The sequence below is a fragment of the Salarias fasciatus genome, chromosome 19, assembly GCF_902148845.1.
Source record: "Salarias fasciatus chromosome 19, fSalaFa1.1, whole genome shotgun sequence".
In the NCBI taxonomy this organism is placed as follows: Eukaryota; Metazoa; Chordata; class Actinopteri; order Blenniiformes; family Blenniidae; genus Salarias; species Salarias fasciatus.
Window position 1 is genome coordinate 16910803 of NC_043763.1, and position 23723 is coordinate 16934525.

Below are 23723 nucleotides of genomic sequence, written 5' to 3' on the forward strand. Positions count from 1 at the left end.
TCTCTTGTACATAATCTGGTTGCTTCTACTAAAGTATCAAATATTTTAAAAATAACCTGAATACCATTTAGTGTAAGTTCCTTTTCACCCTGCGCAGAGGTCCGATCGGGCAATTCCATTCTTTAGACCGCTTTATCCACCTCGGGGCCATGGAGCGCTGGAGCTGAGCACATCTGACTGGCAGAAGGAAGGACACATCCTGGATAGATTACCAGCCCTTCACAGAGCAAACAGTCACCAGAGTACTTGGCGAAAACCCAAGTGTGTAAAGGGATCATGGTGATAAATACTGTATACTGCCAGAGTAGCACACTGAGCAACTTCATCTCACCAGATATCATTTCCTCTTCAACTGAAACCAAAACAGACCGGTCAACTTTCAGATCATCCTGGAGATGATCCTCATATTCATGCACAAACAAGTTGTTTGTCTCATATCAGAGGAAATGATCTGTTAGGGAAGGTCTTTAATCTGGCAACATCGGTCATCTTCCCCTCATTAAATTCATGTTCCTTCAACCCTGGTGATGTTACAAACGATCACAAGCTGCACGTTAGAAATGCTGGTCTCAATGTGCAGGAACATGATGGTTTAGAGGACAGCTCCACCTCATCCACTAAGAATCTGAGATGTAGTTTGCACTGACGTGATCAGTGGATAAATTCAGATTTGCTATCCAAATCACACTGAAGGATTAGAACCAGAAAGGGTCGTGTAGAGCAGGAGGGAAGTGGCTGCAGTGTTTGACTGGCAAATAACAAATTGACATCACCGTGGCTCAGACCTCACCACTCCCATGTCGACAGGAAGTTAAGCTTTTTATCCATCCTTTCGTCCGCCTGGAGCTGATCTCATCTGAAACTGGGCTGAAAGCATTTCAACTTAATTCCAGTCAACTTCAGTCTGAGTCATACCTTTAAGTCCGAACAATTTTATTCATAAAATTCCAACTTCTCCTGAAACTTCTTACAGTTTTAAACTCAAAACAAGTGACAAACATGATTTAAAAAAAGAAACCACCCCCCTGGAGTTAAATCTGCTGGATATTCATGCATTGTCTTGTTTTCTTATTTGCTCTCCCTATCGCTTCACTGACTTATCGTTTTATGGAACTGATATGTTTTATGTAGCTTTATGGTTGCCAGTCTCATGTTAAGTGTGTGTTTTTTCCCTTTTAGAGGTCTGACTGGCTCTGTTTAATTTTCTACCAGCTTTCACTTCTCCTTTGTTTCACCTATTTAATCCCATCTTTGTCCAGCTTCTCTTCTAGTTTTGACCACTACATCATTTATTACACCACTTTCTTGAGGCGACAGAGCTAAATAAAGCTTGACAAATGTAGAATCACAGACACAAAGACTGTAAACGTGCTCCTGCAGTTTTCCCATCGATTTGTTTTCACATTATTACAAAACGAAAACTGATAACATGACATTTTCCCCCCATAAAACCACTATTAGAAACCAGACTTTTGCTTTCATACCAAAGCAATACAGAGATTCAAATACTTAATGGAAATCCAGCATTTTCTGTAAATGGCACTATACACTTTAGTCTTTTTTTTTTAAAATGACCATTCATCATCAGGAAGCTTCACACAGCCTTAGGTTATTTCCAGCAGCGGTGACGATGACGGTGTGTAAATCAGGCTCGTAGATTCCATCACTGGACAATGGTGAGCTGTTTCAAACTGTGGCTGAGAGCAGAGGCGACGCTGCTTTCACTTTTAGTGTCTGCGGCAGCTTCGCTTAATTCCATCGACACAAACGTGAAGTGAAAATAAAAGCACCTCGGCATCTGAGAGTAAACATAAAAAAAAACAAACAAACAAACCTGTGAACAGATACAACTAAAAGTATAGGCATTTAAATCGACTCTTCTCCTGAACCCAGAGACAGAAACAAGTCCATCGCATTCCTGATCACAGAGAACAGGAAGGAGTCCAAAGATTTGAATAGAATGCAAAAAAACACATAATTCTCATAATTGGTCACAAACATGGAAAAAAAATATATTGTCCACCACCAAAGGAGATTTCTGCCCAACTTAACTTTTTTCTGAAGTCAGGACAAGTTAGTTAGACAAGAGGAGGGGAGAGAACTTAAAACAACTGGGAATCCTGCTAAAGGCTGCTAAAGGAAGACTAACTTCACAATCGTAATTCCAAGGAGGTTAGAAGATATGTAAAAAAAACAAAACAAAAAAAAAAAAACAGGATACAGCAACCTTTTGATTCACAATACAACACAGGAACATGAGACATTCCCAGTAACACCTTCTGTCTGTTCATGGAAACTATGAGCTCACCTTGAATCTGATGGTAGCAACATATTTCAAAACCAGCTGAGACATGCGGCTCTTCAATGATTCACAGATTCAAGTTAAAGAAGAAGAGGAGACGACATGTCAACAACTTATTAAAAGGCTTTTATCTCCCTAAAGCACAAAACAAAGGGCTTGAAGCTGGCTCCAGTGAAGACGATTTGTGCACATTAAGATTTAAAATGACCTATTTAGTCTTTATCCTGTCTTATTTGTTGTTATGTTCTTTCAGTTTAGACTTTGTGGAGCAATGCTTAAAGGAATTTTTACTCTGGTAATTAAAAAAGTATATGTATTTTTCTGTAAAATGTCACAATTGTTCGAAAAATTCTGGAAAAACAGCTGGAAATTTCTCACCATTCTCACTTGTAACTGAAACTTTATAAATGCAACATAATATACAGTTTTACTGTATATATGAAACTTTATTTTAAAGGTGAAATGTGTTTTGCGTGTTTCGCTAAAAAGAAGGTCCATGAAATTCAAACTGAGCTCAAATTTATCATGAAATAGTCAAATGTTTTCCTCCTAACATCTGAAATGTTGTCCATGGACATTTGTGAATAAAAGTCAGGTTGATGAGATTGAGGCCTTGTTTTTATTTACACATTGTCCCAACCGTTTTCAAACTGAGGTTACAGTCCTCATAGGAAGGTTAACAAAAAGCCAATGGAGAGAGGAGGGAAAGCAGTCAGGGGATAAGGCAACATAATAAGAAGAAGGTAACAGAGGAAGAAACAAATATCAGACGAGTGGTTAAATTCCAACAAAAGATGAGAGGAAGTGTAACATTTTTTTTTAAAAAAGATTACAAGGATACATAATCAAGGATATTTCAAATAAATCTCACCTGTATGACAAGATAACTGTAGTATTCAACTATTTAAATTTTAAAGTACACCGGGTGTCTGAGTAGAGTGGGTCGAAGTGGTAAACATAAATATGGGCACTGTGGAGGTTCTCGGCTCAACTGAGAAGGTTTAAGATAAATTAAGTATTCTTTATCTTCTCCTTTCCTCTGCCTCATGCAATTCCACGTTTATGAAATCCTTGTGCGTTGTGGAGGGCAGCGGACAGCCACTGCCGGTGTGCGGTCGTCGTGTTCCCCGTTATTTCTGTCTGTGTTTCAGTCTCACGCTACCTGGCGGCTGTGTGCGTCCAGCCCGACCTCTGTGCGAGCTGCTTGGCGTTTCAGAGCGAGCGTCCTGCGGCCGGGGAGGGCAGCGTCACGGCGAGCCGTCGCCCTCGGAGCCGGCTGTGGACTGGTGCGCCTGCTGGACCTCTCTGACGGCCAGAATGCGTGTGAGCATGCTCTGTAGCGTGCTGCTGTCCAGCGACTGATCGGTGAACCAGTGGGGGCTGTTGAGGGCAGAAAAAGAAAACAAAAAGATAATGTAGGTAAAGATAAACCATTTAACACTCCAGTTTGGCTTTCTGGTTGTTCCATGATGGAAGTTTGTGGCAAAACCATGAAGAACATGAGTGTATCTGCTGCAGACAGGTGGAATAACCAGCAGGGCAAAGTGGAAACGAGGACTCAGCAGAGCCGAGGACGCCTGCATGAGGGTATGAGTGTAACAACGCCACATAAAGACTCTGACCTTTGTGTGTGGACATTCTGCTCGGGCTGGAGGTAAAACAGGTCGCTTCTCTTCCTCACAGACTCCGGGCTGTTGGACAGATGAGAACAGAGGTCATACGTCTCTACTGAAGAACTAAAGAACTGCGTAGAACTGGAGACTAAATGAGTTGGCATGACAGTTTGTCTCACCATCTGGAGAGGTAGAACTCATAAAGTCGGACAGGACAGTGCAGAGGGTTGGAGACGTTCTCCACCATCTCCAGGTCTCCGTTGTCCTCTCCGGGCTTTTTTCTCTTTTTCTCTAAAAACAGAACAGTCACCCTCAAGCTTTCACAAAACAACGAGAGCATGAGAAAAAGTGTAAATGCTGGTGATTTTTACAGAGTTTAAAACAAACCCGTCTCTTCAGAGCTGGGAGGGGCCTCCTTGCTTCTCTGGTACTGGAAGTAGTGGATTTTGCCGCCTCGACTGCAGGGTTTAGAACAGCGAGCCAGGTGGGAAAAGGACAGGCGCTGGTGCTCCGCCACGGTGGTCAGCTTGAAGTTCTTGGTGCAGAAGAAGAGCAGAGTGTTGAGTAAAACTATTGGAGAGTACGCTCCCAGCTGCTTACACTCCCACAGGTAGGACTCCTCGATACGAGAGGAAACAGCACAACCTGCAGGCGGGGAGAAGAAAGATGAGAGATTCAATGTTTCTCTTCTGGAAGCTCATTTGTGTGGATCATTCTGCTGTATGGCGCTGAGGACTTTAACACTGAGAGACACAAGACAGTGACATTACCGCCAGGCAGCTGCTTCGGTTTCCAGACTTGGAGTATCACCGTGATTTCCGAGGCAAAGTCGCTATACAGCTCGTCAGTGAAGATGTTCTCTATGCGGCCCTTTATGAAAAGATACTGTCAAGGAAGAGAGTGACAATAAGTCACTCCATCAGAAAGAGACAGACAAGAGAGAAACCAATGGGGCAGTGAGTGAGTGAGTGTGTGTGTGTGTGTGTGTGTGTGTGTGTGTGTGTGTGTGTGTGTGTGTGTGTGTGTGTGCGCACCTGTTGTATCCCCAGACAGAGGTAGAAGATGCTGTCAGGGCTGTAGGCGTCTCCATTAGGCCGCCGTACCTCTCTGATGAAGCGAGATAGAGCAAAGCTCAGCTCAGAAGAGCTGCACTGAAACACATCTTCGCTAACATTCCCCGGACAGGCTGCAAGGGACAGACAGTGCAAAACACAGGCGATTAGTGGCCGAGCGACAGCAAAACATGAAGCAAAACAAGGAGCGAAGTCGTACAGTCTTGTGGCTGCTGATTGCGCCGTTGGGCCCAGCTCTTCCAGGCTCTGACTCCGTACATGTGGTTTAGTTTGGAGATGGGCGGAGCTGCCGCTGTGCTTCGCTCCAAAGAGCCAGTCCGCCTCCGACCCTGCAAAGGAGGTTGATGAATACTCCGCGAGAGCACGCAGCAAAAAAAGACTGAGCTGGTTTCACAGCAGTTTCACAGCCCTTCATTTAAAGAATTCTACAGTAATCAGGGATGTCGCACCCGTTTCCTGCCAGAGGAACCCTCTCTGGGTCTCTTCACTCCTCGCTTTGGAGCAGAGACCTTCTGAACAAGTGATTCTGTAAAGACACACAAACAATACACTTGTGAAACATGGTGTTTGTTCGCACATCAAATTCGGCGAAATGCCATTTATATAAATTCACATTAATACTGATGACGTTCCACATCACCTGTTGGAAAGTCTGTCTCTAAGTCCATCATTGGGGAGGAGGGGGGCTGTTCAGGGGGGGCGCTCGCTGCTTGGTTTGTGTCTGGGTGGCTTTGAGGATCAGCTGGCTCTGAGCTCTTCTCTGGACTTCCAGGGACCGCGAGGTCAGCCTGAGCTGCTTTTTGAGTTTCCTCATCTGCACTGATTGCAGGAGCGACATGTCTGGACTGCAGGTCTGAAGCGTCAGTCCTGCTCCGGTCTGCAGTGGAAACACAACAGCAGGTATGAAGATGAAGCTTGCTGATCTGCAAAGAAGTGGGAAAAACATAAAACATCCAGACCTGGATGTGAAGCAGCCTCATCTTTCTCCTCGTCTCCAATCACATCCACTGCTTCAGACTGGACAGCCGCATCCTTCATTTCTTTCTGTGGTGACATTACAACGGGAACTGGAATCTAAAATAAAACACAGAAGATGGTATAATTTCCTGCAGAAAACGCTCTGAAAATAATCAAAGCTTCATGTTAGAGGTTGTGACGCAGTGGGACGTACAGGCATGGGCACCGGCATCACAACGGGAGCGTGTTGGGAGTACATGCTCATAGGCACTGGAATGTAGACGGGCACCGGCACTGGAACCATCACCATTTTCACTTTCTGCTCCTCTGTTGGAGGAAAAAGGAGACAAGAAGCATTTTCATCATTCAAAAGACTTTTTTTTCCTTTAATTAAAAGAAGAAGAAAAGCTAAATGTGAGCCAACCAATCAACTCAGTTTGTTACTAAAGTCTCAAAGAAAAACCTCATCTGCAGTAAACTAACATCGCTGTAAAAACAATGGAGTTTATTACAGTAATTTTCCTCCAAATAATTTACAATTTTGTTCTATTTTACCATAATCCTGCTGCATTTTTTTTTGCTCAAATAAAACCCATAACTAATAATTTCATTTAGCATGTTCTTATCGCATCATTGGCAATTTATAGTAATAAATTGTTGAGAATAATACAGGTAGCATTGAGTGACAGATTTATGCGGTGGAGAATAAATCCTTTACAGGATAATAGTGCCGTCACTCATAGAGAGAATGTCATTGAGCTCCTTCTTAATTTTCTTTATTTTGAACCACTTAACAAATCAAGAGTTTTATCTTAAAATATAGACATTAGAAGTGATCCTTTTCTGTGTGGAGTTTACATGTTCTCTCTGTGCTTGTGTGAGTTTTTTGTCGATATTACCCAGCTGATTTCCTCACACAGTCCCAGTATAAATGGCCTGGTACCAATTGATGCGTATAAATTGCCTCGAGGCTCTACAGCTCTAAGTTGGAGAAATCAGTATTGAAGATTGGAACTTATTCTCACGGTACAGCTTGAATTCAACAATGAAAGACACCTGTTGTTCACCTGTTGTGAGGTCTGGGAGTCTAATCCAGGAATTACATACACAGGAGGATAAGTGCACCACAGTAGAAGTTCAAATTTCTTGAAACAATACTGATTTGATTAAACCTCTTGAACAGGGCAGCTGTGGTGGAAAGTTGCAGGCTCAGTTCCCCATCTCTTCTCGTCAAAATGTCCTTGAGCAAGACACCGAACCTCCAAATTGCTCCGAATGGAAGGACTGAGCATCTCGTATGGCAGCCGCCTCCGTTGATGTGTGAATGGATGAATGGGATTAAGAGTGGAAAGGTTTAATCATCTTCGTTTCAGGTTTTGGTCTCAGGACATCCCTCAGCTCTCGGAGATCTCCGTCCCTCAGACACAGACTGGATTCAAACAGCACTGCTAATTTGACACAGATTCATTCTGTGGGAGTGGAACACCTCTGGTGCCTCTGTGGTCATTTCCTGGTTTAGTCCAGTTGGTAGCACTGGAAAAACTGACATTCAGCCTCAGGAATAGAATAAATCTTTACAGGTCTAAATTCATTTGAAATCCACATTAAGGTCGTGGAGAGAAACCCCATTTATAAATAAAAATTACAGCCCTATATTTCTCATGTTAAGTGTCTGTTTATTATTGCAACTTTTTTTTTTTTTTTTTTTACCATTTGTGAGTTTCTTTTTACTGTAGAAAGAAAAAATATTAAAAGGAAAGTTACTTTGTATGGTTAGCATACAGAGTTGTTTATCTAAATTATGAATCTAATGGGAAAAAAAAACTCCTAAAGAACAAGTTCATGAAAGATGACTGATTGAACCAAAGACACATGCTGTGGATATGAGGAAAATGTTCTTAAAAGCAACTTTGAGGTCATGTCAGACGAATATTTGCCTTCAAGTTGCATAACGTACCACTCCTCATAAATGAATGTAAACTGTTTTGGTAAGTCTCTACATTTATACTTTGAAAAATAGCACATTTTCAGGAAAAGCACAAGCTCAGTGGCAGTGGTTTCACCAGCAGATGGAGCCAGTTTACCTTCATGGAAAAAAACCTCTGACAGTAGGCAAGTGCTTCAAGAAACACATTAATGCCTTCATTAGTGCCTTCATTACCTTTAACACCCTGAAAAGCTCAGGAAGTGTGTGAGAGAGGTAAAAGTGAAGCCAAATTAAACACATAGATCACATGATGTGTCATGCTGACCCCAGATCAGAGCAGCTGAACATTAACGAAGGCTATATTATAACGCTCAATTAAACCTTTTCTCAAGTTGAGCAGTCGATTCAGTGTTCAGACAGGGACCCTGACCATCCAATTATGATAATGATCACAGGTTTCAACATTTGTAACTTTTATCTAGATACCTCAGCAGCACAATTTAACACCTCTTAAACTGTTCAGCAGTCATTTGTAAAACCTTGATCAATTCACTTACTTCTTATATGGAAAATTGCACCATTATTGGGAAAATATGACAAATGAAGGCATTTTTTTCCTCAAGAATATTTTATTGAATATTTAGTTTTTAAGCAAACAATATTTCTCATACATAACTGAAACCAAACAGGGGGGGAAAAAAAAACCCTCAACGTATGTATAAATCAGGCTTGTCCATACAATAGGGTTGTTAGAAAAATTAACTTCATGGATGTAATACAGGGCAGCTTCCAGTCCAACTCGGTCAGTGTGCTCTGGCAGCAGATTGTTGGACTTCAACTCCATCTTCATGTTCCCGTGAATACATCCACGGTGAGGTAAGTACAGCGAGGAACTGTCACTGGATTCTTTAAGTGCCACACATTCATATTAAGCACTAAGACGCAGGATAACAAATCAATCAAGTTGAACATTCAAATGAATGGCGTCCCAACTCAAAACAGAAGATGCAGGCTAGTGATCGACTGCAACCCTAAGAGAACTTCAGTTCATTAACTCTTCAATGTCCTTCAAGAAACTCATGCCCATCCCCCAAATTATTGATTTGGGAAACATAAAAACAACTTTATGTAATTTTGCGGAAAAACATCAAGAAACACAAACAATATATTCTTTAAACTTAACATTTTTGAATTACACAGACTTAAATTACATAAATCCACTCAACCAAATGTGTGGTGAACAATCAAGGGTAAGAACAGTGTGTTTTGCTCAACTAGCCAACACATCAATGAGCACCAACTGAAAACGCATTCACTGTAAGGTCCTTCCACGGGAACGCAAATCATTCAGGTAACAACGTAACTCCATGCTAACTTCAAGTCTGGATACTTAGACGAGGATTTGCCCAGAAGGAGTCGATACAGTCCACTGAAAGGAGACAGGAATGAGCACATTCAGGGAGCACTGGTGCTAGAATCTGCACTCAGTGATCAACGCATTTAAATCTGGATCAGATTGTGAACGGCACAAACTCAGGAGCTGCTGTCAGACCGATTTCGGTTGATTTGAAGGATTGCTTTGTCAATGAGTTCAGTTTTCTTCAGAAGTGGGAGCTTCATGTAGTTTACCATTCACATGAAAACACTTGTGTGCAGTCATGACCAACGAGGGAAAAAAAAAAAAAACAATAACAAAAAAAAAAAATGGTAGCAATGTTTTTCAGAAATCAGGAAACTCAACATCAAATCCATCAAGTTTCAGGAAACTTGATGTGTTTTGACACAATTTCTGTGATGAGGTAAAAAGGTGTTTTTGCTAACAGTACTGTCTGAAGGCCAGTGAAGCACTTAAGTATTTCAAGTTCGTCTGATAAAACCCACACATGACAAACTGAACACTCAATGGACAGAAGATAGAGCGAGCCAATGCCAATCCGTTGCCACAGATCATAAATACTGCAACCTTTTGTTTTAGTACAAAAATACAGAAAAGACCCTCAACGTAAACCAGTTCTTTGCACTGTTGGTTTGCAAATATAAATTCATGAGGTTCCATAAAACGCTTGGATATTCTGCCTTGGCTCATAGTAAGGGTGAATGTTCACATCAAAAAGAGATGACTGCAACAAAACCAATACAAAAGATGTACTGTGGGAGTGAACACAGCCATTTAACCCTGCAGTAGTGTTTATCTGTGTCCACAGTCAGGGCAGAGAGGGTAACTTCTGTCAGCAGATCAGGAGGCTGTGGAGAGAGAAACTTGGGTGACACACTCGACTCGAAGCTGGAATATGTATACACAGATTAATAAGTCATGCTGGCACAGTGTTATTTTTGAGCGGGGCTAAAGTAATGGCACTCTTATCAGAATGTCGTCACGTGGTTAATGCTTGTGTTAGTGGCAGGGCTCACCTTGCGTTTCCAGTTCCAGAACCGTTTTGTAGATGAGCTGGGTGTGGTAGAGTTCGAAACATGGCACAGGACAGAGGCTGGGCTCTCCTGAACACGTCTTACAGTAATACGCAGTCTGCCTCCCCTTGTGCTCGCAGTGTTTCTCCTCCGAGTGCTCCTTGTTCTTGGTCTCCTCCTCGGCTGAGGGCGCTTCTTTCTCCCCCTCTGCTTCTATTTTGACCTCCGTTTTGACTTTTATCTCCGGCTCCTCTTCCTTCTTGACCCTCTTCCCCTGCTCCTCGTTCTCCACGGCCCTCTTCCTCTTGTGCTGCGAGCACACTTTGCAGTCGGAGTCCGCCTCCCTCTTCCCCAGGAAGTGGCGTCCGGTCAGGCGCGCCGGCACGCCGTTGCACGGCTGGGGGTCTCCCTGAGGTTTCGGCAACTGTGCTGGTGGTGCGGCTGGTTGAGGCGACGGCGGGTCGGACTGTGTGGCGCTATCTACCAGAGCTGGTGCAATCATTGAAAGAGCTATTGTAGTGTCAAAAAGTTTAAAGTCGTCCCCCACCGCCCCAAAAACTACAATTCACATACTAAAGACTGGGCATGACGGCTAGGCAAAACTGAAGCCAGAGTATCTCGGTTGCGTTCTGGTGGCTAAGAGCAGATGGCGGAGCTCATATCTAAGCTATTCTCGCTTCACATTTCTCCGAGTTACTCATCTTTATACAAAGTGAAAGGTTAAAGCCGATGACGGAACAGCAGCCCACAACAACTCACATTAAAATCTGCCTGCATGAATACTGCATTAGGCTTGCATGTACGTTTCAAACATTTCTTACTTTTTTGATAGTTATTCAATAATTATAATGACTTACAGCTGAGAAAAGGGTTCACATATTCTGTGAAGTCTAAGCATGTCATGACAACCGAGCAGTCCTAATGACAAGCTCCAAAAGGAGGGAACGCCACAACTGGGCAGAGTGGATAAACAGCTGCTGATCAGAGTACTGAGTCACAGCCGATTCGAGGCAAGTTTAATGGAAGCAAGATGGGGAAAAAAGTGCACAAGTAGCAGAGATGAGCTCCAGACTGGAGAACATTTGGTGCTCAAGAAGCTAGAGCTTCCGATTTACTACTTTTGAGGTTTAGAAATGTTCAAACTCACAGACATTAACCTCCACTAAAACTAACTAACAGGAAGACCCTGAGTTGTGAATACTGTGAGCTGCTCTGTGAAGTGCACCGCTGTGTGTAAAGGCTGAGATTGGCCAGACTTGGTGACTGGATTCCTACAATTACCTCCTGATTCGGCGGCAGGCGTGGGCAGCTGGCACATGCTTTCTTGGTCCATGGTGAACGGTCTGCAAAGGACCGACTTGTTCTTCATCTGACGCCGTCGGGACACCGGCACACGCATGGCGTCCGTCTGAGTGCTGGCCTGCACGGTGGACATGAAAGAGCAACGACAAATGTGATTCGTGACCTGAACGTTACGAGTCATTTAAAGGACCTGCTTTGTGCTGAAATACAAATCAATGTTCACATTACAAACCCTGATATGCCATTTTCACAGCTTGCTGATGTATTTGTAGATGCAAGTGTCTGTGTTAGAGCCATTTACTGCTGAGGTTGTTGGGATAATACACACTCATCTGTACATGAATAGCTTAAAAAAAATGCTGCACAGAAGAAGCTGATGTTTCCGTAAAGAATGACCACAAGGAGCAAAACCGAACTGTTTCTCCCACAATTATGTTTTTGTGACATTTAGAATCTAAAACACTACTTGACATAGATGCTATACGGACAGTTTGATTAAACTGTAAACTACACTGAAAGATTTATAAATATTTAATTTACAGAAGAGTGAGACCACAGCAATGTGAAAAATAAACATGAAGCAAGTGTACATACATGATCAAGGTTCTTGCCATCAACACCAGATGTTGGAAGTGCTCCTGCAGGAGAAGATGAAAACTATTCAAGATGCATGTTTCTCAGAAACTATCTTCAATTCCATTATTTACTAAATACATCCAGAGTCACTTGATTGGAGTGTACTACACTTGCTTCTTCCAGTCTGTGTCTGTCCATTTCACCTCAATCAAAGTAGCGTCCTGCCACCTAACCCACTTCACTCATGGTTCCACTATACGATTTGAAAAAGCTCCCTGATAGGACACATCTGAAGGAACTGAACCAGCTGATGAGCAGCTTCGAGACACACAGTCACCACGGTGTGGGGCCCAGTTAAGTCTAAGCTGAACCTTCCTTCTGACAAACGCCTGTGAAAGAAACCACTCTCGGCCAAGTGTATGAACTGACCAGTCAGAGCAGTGTCTGCTGACACACAGGGCTGAGTGGCAGAGCCATTGGCCAATGAGACGACATCGGCTATGACAGGATTCATCTTTGAGTGGTGGGGCTGGGTGGGAGCTGGAAGAAGAGGAAAACAAGCCATCACACCCAAAGCTGGAGAGATTACTTACCAACCCACAGCTGGAGATAAAGATATATTCTTCAACTCTCAGTCAACAAAGCCTAAAGATAAGCTCAACTAAAAATGGACTCTTGACTGAAAGAACATTTAAGACATTTCCTCTTCGACCACAACTAAATTTACCATGTGGTGCTTGCGGGGCTGCTCCAGTGCCGTTACTGCTGCTGTTTGCGCTCGTCTCAAAGTGAAAGCAACAGTAGTTGAGCAGGCAGGTCATGTTGCAGAAGTTACGCACTGAACCCAAACACTGCAGCTTCTCCATCAATTGGCCTTGTTTCCTGCAGCTGTCACATCGACCCATCTGCACAACAAGAAAGAGGAAAGAAGAGACTTTAACGAGGAGGCGAGGAACGAAATTACACCAGTAAGATGGATCTGACTGGGAAAAAGAAAGTGAAAACCACTTTGGACTATTAATGAACACTTTAAAATGAATGCTTTGGACAACCCTCAGCTGATTATTCAGGTATTTTGATCACCAGCTTCTGACTGTGACTTGTCCTTGGTGTACTCTCAAAGCCCCACAATCCTGACAATGTCTTTGAGATCCTGACAGTATGAGATACTGAAGCCTTCACTCAAGCACACTGGCCTGGATGTAAACCACAGAAGTGCTTTCTGAAAAAGAGCAGAATGGACTGTATCTGCTCAAGAAGATTGATGCTTGTGATGATACGGTGACCTGGTCTTTATAAAACGGAGTGCTGGGCGGGCAGCATCTGATAGAAGATTTGACAAATAGCTTCTCTCCTACTGGAGGTGGTAGGGAAATTCTAAACAGTTCAAGTTGTGCTGCACCTGAAATAACACCACCGGTTTATGAGATCTCACTCATCACTTGTCAAAAACAATCACACATTTTCACCATGACCTTTTAGAGCTGCTGTAACAAATAACATTTTCTCTAATGTGAGAAAAAAATAAAAAGGTTTGTTTTAAGTTCTTACCCCGTAGTAAAGAACAGTGTACTGGGACATGCAGTGAGGTCTACAGAACTCCTCCATCTTGCCTCCATAGTGACTGTGCAACGTTTTCTGGCTGATGCCGCCGCAGTGGCTGCAGGGACGCCATGGATGATCCTTTTTACTAGAAGCCTGCCCGTGTTTGAAGATCGCTTTACAGTCTGGGACACAAGGCAGTGGATAATTCATGAATACAAACAGATTCGGCACAAAGCGAGACTGAAATACAACAACTTTGTTGTGGTGACTCTGACTCACTTTCACTGCAGAAGACCTTGTCCTTTTGGTCGTAGCTGATGGTCTCAAAGTGCACCTTCTCCTGCTTGCAGCTCTCGCACACCGCAAGGATATTCTTCTGGGTTTTATACTGCTCCGAGCACGGCTTACTGCAGAACACTGAAATACGTCCCTGCAGGCAAAACATGACAACATGATTGGAGGACTCATTGCCAGACTGACACTGATCCGTCGGTCTGTGGTTCTTACTTGGTGACTGAATAAATGCGGCTTGGTGCTGAACCGTTTGCTGCACTGATGGCAGGTCACTTTGGGGGTGTCGCCCGACTCGTCCGTCGCTGGTTTTGCAGGCTGGCTGGGGGATGGCCGTCCCTGGGCCTGTCCTGGAGCAGAGGCGGAGGGAGGCACTAGCGGGGGCACTGAGGTATGACTGGGGTGGTGGCCTGGGTACGGGGCTGCAGATGAGCAGTCCTGAGGAATAGGAGGGACAGAGCTGGCTCCAGCAGAGGACCCCGCTTTGGAAGCATCTCTGGCGGAGGGGTCCCTGAGAGAGGAGGTGCCATTGGCCAAGTCTGGCTGAGCTTTGTTACCACACTTCTGAGAAGGGACACAGAACAGCAGACACTCAGAAAGTCATGGATCAACCAACACCAAACAACAGTTAACTGAGAGAATGCTTTTGATGTTTACCCTGTATATAGTCACACAGGCTAGGGAGCAGAAGTTACGTATGGTACCGTCCACCATGGCCAGATGATACTGAGGAACGGCTGAAACTTTACAGAGGCAGCATGGGAATGGAGTATCTGCAGAGAAAACAGTGCCGGCAATCATTAAATGTGCTTTAACAAGCCCTTGGTTTTGTTATGATGGGAAATTGTAATCAGGTACAGAAATATAAATTTCTAGTACAGTTCAAGTTTGTTCAGGCACCATTATCAGCAGTACATTCCCCATCAATAGAAGATGAATTGCGTGAATATAATCATTTATAATATTGTATTACCAACTGTATCATATTATTCTCCTCTAACATTCTGATTAAAGTGCATTTTAATGAAATTTGCAAATAGCAAACAGTGCAAGTTCATGAGACAGTCAAAACTTGCATCTAACTGAGCAGTGGCTGTATTGTGCTTTCAATTTCAAACTTTAAAAGACAAAACAGATACAGGAAGTTTTAGACTGAAGGACACGGGTTTGTGGAGTGGAGAACCACAAGGGAGACCACAGACCAAATTTGGTTTGGTGTTAAATGTAGAAACTTTCTGCAGTGATAATATATGCAGACCTCTGATTGTTTAACACCGTCTTGCGGGGAAAAATGACTCCCATTTATCTGAAACCAATGTACTACAAAGGTTGAGAGCAACTCTTTTGAACCATGCACTACAGTGACCAAGAGTAGATTTGCACATATAATTAGTGTCCTCCATTTTAGGCTGTGTGAAATTACATTTATGCATTAAAAATGGCTCCTCTTCCCACACAATAAATCTCAGCGCAGCGTCTGTGAGTGTGTCATACCAGTGAGGATGTGTCGGGGCGGTCGACTTTGTCCTACACAAGCAGACGAACAATAAAGCTGAATTTTCCCCTTGTTGTCACGCTCAATGATGGTGCCGGACACAACTGCCAACTTGCGACAGTAGGCACACTCGACCATCTTTTTGCAGGTCTGTAGAAAAACAGCAAGTTTATGAACATGCAAACTACCTTCTCAAAATAGTCATTGATACGACACAGCTTCATCGCAAACACAGGCAAAACAGATACAAAAAAATGCTGTTTTTTTTTTAATTTTTTTTTTTTTTTTACACACACCAGTCTGTAGGTGGAGATGCAGGTGGGGCCACAGAAGTTAAGCTGTGATTTGTCTATCGTGAGCGTCTGACAGGAACCTGAGTTGGTGTTACAGTACAGTCCGCAGCCTTCGCAGCAGTTCATGGCTAACTGACGCATCATACGCCAGGTCGCAAAACAAGCGTTGCTGCAGAGTCTGTGCAGGCGGCCCTGATGGGTGACCTCGTGTTCGATCTGCATGGGAGGAGAACCCAGTTAGCACATCAAATTAACAAACGCGCCCAATGGTCGGTGAGTGTGTTCATTATTCTCTTACCCTTTTGGTGGATCTACAGACAGTACAGAATGGTTTGTCAGGCTGCCGCTCTATTGGCTTCTCAGGTGGTTTCTCAGGCTTCCTTTCGGGCCTTTTTTCGGGGGGCTTCTCTCCAGCTTTCTTCTTGTGTCTAAACACCGACAGACAAAACTGGCCACAAAAGTACATGGGGTTGCTGTCTTCTCCTGGAACTGTGACCATGTCCCTGGGCTGAAGGATCTCCCTGTAAAGAGAGAGCCACAAATACAAGAGAGAGGATAATACAGTCTGACAAACACTGAGGGCCTCAGCAGAACTGAACTGAAGTCCTGTGCTGCAAGCAGACAGAAACATCGACAGCACCGTTTATGCTCTTAAACGACTGCTATCGCCTTTATTCCACATTTAGATGATGTGGTTTCCTCCGCCTTTTAAAGGCTGATAACTAACAAATGGCATGTACTTATTCCACTAACATGTTTGGCCATGTCGATGTTGAAATGAACTAAGTAGTACCTGTTGCACTGGTTGCAGGTGCGATTCTTGACGGGTGGAGGAAGATGGCCTGTCAGGCAGACAGTGGAGCAGAAGAGCTGCGTCGAGCCTTTTCTTTGGAATGCTGTTTGGCCTTTCAGTAAAACCTGTAATAGATTACAAGAAACATGACCTTTTCTACCAAATATACATTAAGAACAGCTAATTTAAATTTTAATGAACAGTTATGTTTTCATAGTTAACTGACTCCCCAATAAGGAGAACAGCAAAAAACCAAAACAAAACAAAATTTAAATAACACCATAAGATGCAAAATCTCTCAGGAGTCTGTTTTTAAATCTTGGACCGGAGTGACCTGAAGTGAACGGCAGGATTACAGTGTTACCTTGGAGCAGCCACTGCAGCGAACACTGCCGGGAACGGGGGGAGGCGCTGGTCGTGGAGGCACTGGTGTCAAAGTTGGCAGTGTCGCTGTGAGTTGAGTTGATGGTCGGACAGCCAGGGGCGCCATTGCTTGTAAGACGGTTCCCCTACCGGGGATGAAGATTGCTGTTGGACCGACTGGTGTGGGAACTGGAACGTACGAGTCGAAACATCAATACGGAATGGGTGAAAAAACAAAAGCACTTCCAAATAATTAGGGGTGATGTTAAAATGAGAGGAACACAGTAAATAAAAATGGCAACAAACTCACTTGTTGGGGGACCAAAGCTGCTCCCTCCACCCACAGAATAGACCGAGCTGATCTTCAGCTCCTCCTGAAATTAAAGTTAAAATGGTTCAACATGTGGGTTTCCTCATTTTTGAGACAAATGCGACAAATCTGAGAAAAAGCCTCATTACTCCCTTGTTAGGAAACATATCCACAATGTCAACCAACAGAATTTTTTGATTCAACCCGCCCATAATATGAGAGCCACTTCCTGTTTACCTCCTGCTCCAGCTCCTCTTTGATTTGTTTGGTGGAGTTCTGAGGCAACAAAGCAGCGTCGTAACCCTCGTCTATGGGTTCCTCTTTAATGTTGGGAGTGGGAGACACTGGGGGGTTGCTGTCTTCTACTGGAGCTGCCTCAGACGTCTGAAATAACAAATATATTCATAATTACCCAGTGCTGAGGGGAAAAGCTGTAGACCTAGGAAAATATCTTCAAATCTCCACCTCCGGCTGTTGGCTATCTTCAGTCTCCTCCGTCTGGTTCAGGGCAGCTCCATCTGATTTAAAGGAAGAAAAGAATAGTTTTTGCATTTTAAACAGACGCACTTCTTCAAGCAGTTGAGGGTTATTTACAATGTTGATTGATCACATTTTAAGCTTGGTAATGACACTGAACCAGCTATTTATGTAGGTTGAAGGAAAAATTTTACAACATATTCAGCACATAATGGACCACCAAGTCAATGGTGGGGCATTAGAGAGGAGATGGCTAAAATATAAAGCCATTACAGAAGATACCTTAAAGTAAATCTGCACTAACTGCAGATTATTTCACAATTTCATTTTAAAAAAAAAATTCAATCTCATAAACCAAAGAAGACATAATATTAAAATTTTCCACCTACAACAATTAATTTGAAATTGGTGTTGAAAGACTGTTTCTCCCAATGAATGCCTAAAAAAATCTGTAAGTAAGGGACCAGATTATCATCCTGACAGCAAACATATGCTACTTCTATTACAGAAAAGGCTGCTTTCTGTCATTTTAATACAATTTATATATACCTGCACTGATGGTGGTGACTAAAAAGTCTAACAGCTTTGTGATATTGGCCGTTGCTATGGAGCTTTAAGAGAATACACAGTCTCTCCTCATACATTTAGCTCTCCTGAGGGTCACAGATGTCCCTGAACAGAAGTTATTATGGTTTAATTTGTCCCTCACTGAGCAATATTAAACTTCACTAAAAGCAGTGTCCTGGTCTGAATTAAAATCCAGGTCTCATATTGCCGAAAACGTAATTACCCAACAAATTGTTATTCTTTCTCACTTTTCTCTTATTTTGTGGCAACTAAAGGTGAGACAGTTTTCTCTTTCAGTGGACTGGTGTCAACTGCCTGATGACTCATGATGCATGGCAGTGCTTACTAATTCTGCGTCTAGTAGAAATGCATATGCAGTGTGGTGGGTGTCTCCTCTGCATCAACAGCAGTGCAGAGAATGTCACAGAATGACCCATGGGCAGTAAATATCTGTAAAGCATCACAAAGAGGTCACAGGATGTAATGCAGGGGAGTGATGGCTATACTGTGGTGCTTCTGATAAATCTTTTTAAACCATCTCTTCGTTAAATTCTGCAGCTTCACCTTGGCTGTTGTCAGGTGTATGGTCCCGCGATGAATGGGAAGTATTGGCTGAGCCACTGCTCCCTTCCTTCTCTTGCTCCTCGTCGTCTTCTTCCGTCGCCTTTGCCTCACGACCACGGGATTCGTCTTGTGTGCTAGTAGTCTGCTGTTCAGTTGCATTTTTTTTCCGGTCAGCCTTACTCACGTCAACATCTTCCAGGGAGCCCAGTGGCAGGGCAAAGTGCCAGTCTTCCTCTTCTTCTTCCTGCCCATATCGTGGAAGTCCATCCTGAGCATCGTCGAAAGCTGCCGACCCGCTTCCTCCCCCTCCTCCCTCCGTGCTCGCCACGTTGAAAGAGGAGCGCTTGGAGGAGGAGGAAGGAGAGCCACTGCGAGGGAAGTCTGACCGTTCTGGTGTCTCATCTTGCTTTTCTTCCTGCTTACTGCCACTACTGTCCTCCTCTTCTGGCAGCTGCTGCTCTCCGTCCTCTGAAGTTTTGTCCGCTCCCTTTGCGTCGTCTTGACCGCCACTCTTGCAGGACGTAGCAGAGCCTCTTGACGAGTCAGCAAAGTCTCCGAGGCCCATCACTTCATCGAAAACTCTGGACATGCGTTCCTCATGCTGTGTGAGAGAAAGGTCAGTAAAGGTCAGGACTGTTCAGGTAGAAATACTGATGTAATCTGTCATGGTACATAACTTTCTGTGGTCTTATGGGTCATACTGCGAGCCACACCTTCATGATTGTATCATAGTCTAACATGAATAAAACAGGTTTGTCAATCTTATCTGAAAAGTTGATACCTTGGTACTATTTCTTTCTTGTGTTTCATTTTCAAAGGGTTCTGTAAGGTTTGTGTATGAATTTCAGTTTTCAATATAAAATAAACAGATGACAATGATTTCAAATACTTTGACCGAATTATTGCACAAACTCAGGCTTCCTCAGTCATCACAACTTCATCAATTATTAAATTAAAGCATATATGTAATATGTAAATATATATATAAATATGTAAAACTTTCACGAAAGTTATGTTCACTATTCACTCTGGATAAAGCAACGAACCAGATTTTAAATGCACAGACAGACACAGAGAAAACTTTCTGTCTGCAACCATCACATTTGTATCTAGGTAGTGTACTAGGAGCTTGTAGATATATAGCAAACCGAGATGTTGACTTATCACCTGTGGGGGGCAGTGTTGTGCAGTATGGCTCATATGCTTGGATAACAGCAGAAATTATGGTCCTCTTTGAGGAAAGACAAATGCGCATGTGGATACAAGCAAATGTATATTTGCTAACCTGGCCATTGGAACAAATAAGCGATAAACAAAAACAAAACAAAAAACGGTTGGTAGGATCATTGGTCTTCTACACAAACACACGCACTACCAAACTTTCACTGCCCTCTACTGGATGTATCACTTAACCACACCAAACAAAGGATATATGGGAGTATGAAGGCCGTGACGCATGCCGTTTAAAACACTCATACTAATTTGTGTGAAAAAATGGGCCTTATTTGGGGCTTTAGGGTGAAGGATCCAAGGTGGCAAAAGGCAGACGGCAATAGATGCCCTGGTACACCCCGGACAGGCCACCTGTCCGTTAGAGGACATACAGAGACACAACCAACACAAAGACATATCCCAGGAGCCAATACCAGAAATGGTAAGAATTTTTGAAAAGCAGTTAACTGATGCCCGGAGGTGTTCAGCGGCCTCACAAAAACAGCCGATTTCAAATCTTCCTCCCCCACTGTGCCTCCTTCTTAATATCAGCACAGTCCGTAAAGAAAACAATTTCACTCAGCTTGACCACTATATTACGGGGTTATCTAATCCTAATCCTGATTGGCCATTGTCATACACATTTAAATATCTTTCTGCTCCAACACACCTCATCCTTAGTGGCCCTTTATCATGTTTTCTATAGAGTGTCAAGACAACACAAACATACAGGGGCGTAAGGCTAGGTTTGATGTCTTATCTTGCAGAACCTTTAGGACCAGGATTAGACCACACAAGTCTCTTCTTTTTTAACCATCTGAGACTTGGTACTTCATCTAGCTTATCCAAACTTCATGCAAATTTTCATATAGAAAAAGTGCAAGCAACGTGGTCCTAAAAGAATCAAGTCAGACAACCACAGCATTGGTCTGTGTGCTGGAAGTTCAATCACACACTGATAAGATTTTTTTTTTTAATTACCAGAAATTGTATGCCATCTTGATTTCATCTACATGTATGGGACCACCTTTGGTGTTTGTCACAGATGAAATAGGTGTCTGAGTTTTTTTGTATGTTGATAAAAGTCCAACATGTTTTTGCAAATCAGAAATTTAAAGTCAAAAGCACTTTTTTCTCAAATCTATTTGGGAGGGCTGGCTACAAGATGTAAAAAATAGTTGGGAACAACAGGGTGATTACAACAGACATGAATATTTGCTCAGTCTGCCAACTGAAATCAAAATGCTTGACCAACCAGCCCCTGCTTCAGACTTCCTGATGAGTATATGAATGTATTGAGGGTGATGATGGTGATTCGTTGCTTTGAGACCTCAGGCTTTGTCAGTTCAATGAAGAAATGGACGTGACACCCAGTCTACAATGGTAGGTACTGCTGTCTTCGTGCACCTGGCACGTTACCCACAAATGGAGTTCATTTTTGATCATGAATATGCTCTACAATAACTTCTTTATGTCTTTCCTTAGTGTGAGTTACTAAGATGTTTCGAAATAAAAAAAATGATACATGTGATGTGAAAATGCAAGGAAATTATGTAAATAGTTAAAATACACAGATCGTTGTCGGGCCGCTGCAGCTTCATGGGCCTTCATGTTTTAAATGCCTTGTTTTTTAATGACTCTGGGTAATTTGATGCTCCTTCATTAGTAGTATGAAGAGGAAATCTCAGTGAACTTTATTTGGAATGAACCTGGATGCCCTGTCCGCTTTGAAACCACATACATACGCGTAACATCCATTTAATACGCCTCCGTAGTAGCTGTTAATGTGATAAAGTCAAAGCGACATCGCGATGGCGTCACACAACAGGAGGAAACCCTGTTTGTATTGTTCTAATCAGTGTGGGAGCATAAGGACAACCGCGACGCACAGCTTTGTCCTTAAGTTAAAACAGGAACTGTGGGATTCACATTGAGCCCCGTGGCGCGTTATCTTCAATTTGTTGGCTCATTGTTCCACTATCGGGGTGTTTAGTGGGGCTCGAAGTAGCGGCGTGCATCCACACTCACAACAAGCTCGGAAGCTAGCGAGCTAACGCTCGCCTCATCACGCACAGCCGAGGCGGAAGCAGACTTCAATTCACTAAACGGTGCAGCGGTATGAACTAAAACGTCTAGTCTGCGTGTGGCCGCCTGCTCCATCCACAGCCACGGTGTGTTTTTCTTACCTTTAGTCGTTTGAGTCTAAATTCCTCAGAGTCCGCCATGTTTTAATTATGCTGCAGACGCCGCGCTGCCTTACGCCCGCCTCCCCTTCCAAGGGTCAGAGGTCACCGTGGCTAACGCTAACAGCTAGGATACAATAACTATGGAGAAATACCTCTAAAAACAAATGTTCAAGACAGATATAACCTCCACGACTTCAATCACTGTATTACTCCTCGCACTGTCAAACAAACTCATTAAAATATATAAGTGATCATCAAATGTCATTCAACCTGTCAGGCACTTTTCCAGATTTATCTGTGATTTTAGTAGTTTAAATCACAATGATATTATATTCCTTTGCCACAGGTGAAAACAACCCTGAAAATTGCTGCTACCTCGTTTAAATGGTTCTCAATTGCAATAATAAGTACTTTTTTTAAATATTCAGGAAGGACAAAGTACTTCTCACAAACTACTCCATGTAAAACTTTACTTTAACTGGATTTATTTGCAATTATGTATTTTCAATTCACATATATGAAACCAGGTAAACAGATGTAGACATAAAGCAGGAATTTTCTAGTTCAAGTTAAAAATTTTGGGGGTGGAAGAAAATTCTGTTGGGCCGCAGAGTGGACCAGTGGTTAGCACTCCCACTTCACAGCAAGAATGTCATGGGTTCAAATAGCGGCTCTGTCTTTCTTTCTGTGTGAAGTTTGCAAGCTCTCCCCATATCTGCACGGGTTTCCTCAGGTACTCAGGCTATATCCAAGAGTCCAAAAAAATGAAGTTAATTGGTGACAATTAAATTGCTCCTCGGTGTGAATGTGTATCTGTCTGTGTCCCAGAAATCAGTGTTAGTAGTTAACTTAGCTCAATTGCTGGAGGTCAATAGGAGTCAGAGCCGGACTGACGAAAGTGGACAAAATACTCCTTACAGTGGTCCAGGGGATGGCGTATTAGCACGTGAAGTAAATCCAAATGGTTATAAAACATTTTAAAAGACGCACTTTCTTTTCAACCCGCTAAAATAACCTAAAATAATGCTTTTGAATCTGCAGTAAACTCAAAAGCATTTCATATTTCCCATTTCCCAACAGATGGGACTGCTGTATCTTTGAGAAAATATCTTTTAGAACCAGTCCTGTGCTCCGTTTGTTCAATATAATCCTCTTTTGCAAAATGGTCTGAGCATATAAGCAGGTTTTCCAGGGAATGGTATGGTGTGTTGGGGTACAGGTGAAGAGCTATCATCCAGTAGGCACTGCTGGTTGCGGGCTGGACAACGATGAAAACTCACCGTCGTCCTGCAATGAACATTTAAGCATGTTGGCACAATGCACCTCCGAGGCATGATATTTTTCTTTTCACCAAAAAAGTCACTTGTTTACAAAACTCACTGGGTGCACTTTTATATACTTCTGCTCCTTCCGGCTGCTACTGCTGTGTGCCGTTCCCCGGAGCACTGCACATGCGCAGGTCTGTGTG

The 23723-nt window shown here is 43.0% G+C and overlaps 1 protein-coding gene across 2 annotated transcripts; it reads right to left on the reverse strand.

Moving 5' to 3' along the window:
• Positions 1-922: 922 nt before the first annotated feature.
• On the reverse strand, positions 923-22334 carry LOC115406636 (zinc finger MYM-type protein 4). Of its 2 annotated transcripts, none has more exons than XM_030116777.1 (29): positions 22256-22334; positions 18858-19458; positions 17715-17767; positions 17487-17633; positions 17250-17313; positions 16941-17128; positions 16577-16701; positions 16082-16304; positions 15787-15999; positions 15490-15640; positions 14653-14768; positions 14212-14559; positions 13984-14134; positions 13711-13886; positions 12887-13064; positions 12589-12699; positions 12178-12221; positions 11563-11701; positions 6160-6272; positions 5969-6062; positions 5629-5865; positions 5438-5514; positions 5188-5317; positions 4950-5101; positions 4686-4800; positions 4303-4560; positions 4095-4206; positions 3925-3993; positions 923-3682 (listed from the first exon to the last, which is right to left on the reverse strand). In XM_030116777.1, the coding sequence occupies exons 1-29, from the start codon at positions 22292-22294 to the stop codon at positions 3550-3552; spliced, it is 4557 nt and encodes a 1518-aa protein (XP_029972637.1). In that variant the 5' UTR covers positions 22295-22334; the 3' UTR covers positions 923-3549. The 2 variants fall into 2 exon arrangements, with proteins under 2 accessions (XP_029972637.1, XP_029972636.1); XM_030116776.1 differs by having other exon boundaries at positions 5948-6062.
• Between the last annotated feature and the right edge of the window lie 1389 nt (positions 22335-23723).

Excerpts from the sequence above, each read along its gene's own strand:
- LOC115406636 (XM_030116776.1), bottom strand. The coding sequence starts at position 22,294 with ATGGCGGACTCTGAGGAATTTAGACTCAAACGACTAAAG. Across the intron at positions 17,314-17,486 it reads AAGAGGAGCTGGAGCAGGAG|GAGGAGCTGAAGATCAGCTC; the intron begins GTAAACAGGAAG and ends CTTTAATTTCAG. Across the intron at positions 16,000-16,081 it reads TCTGTAGATCCACCAAAAGG|ATCGAACACGAGGTCACCCA; the intron begins GTAAGAGAATAA and ends CCTCCCATGCAG.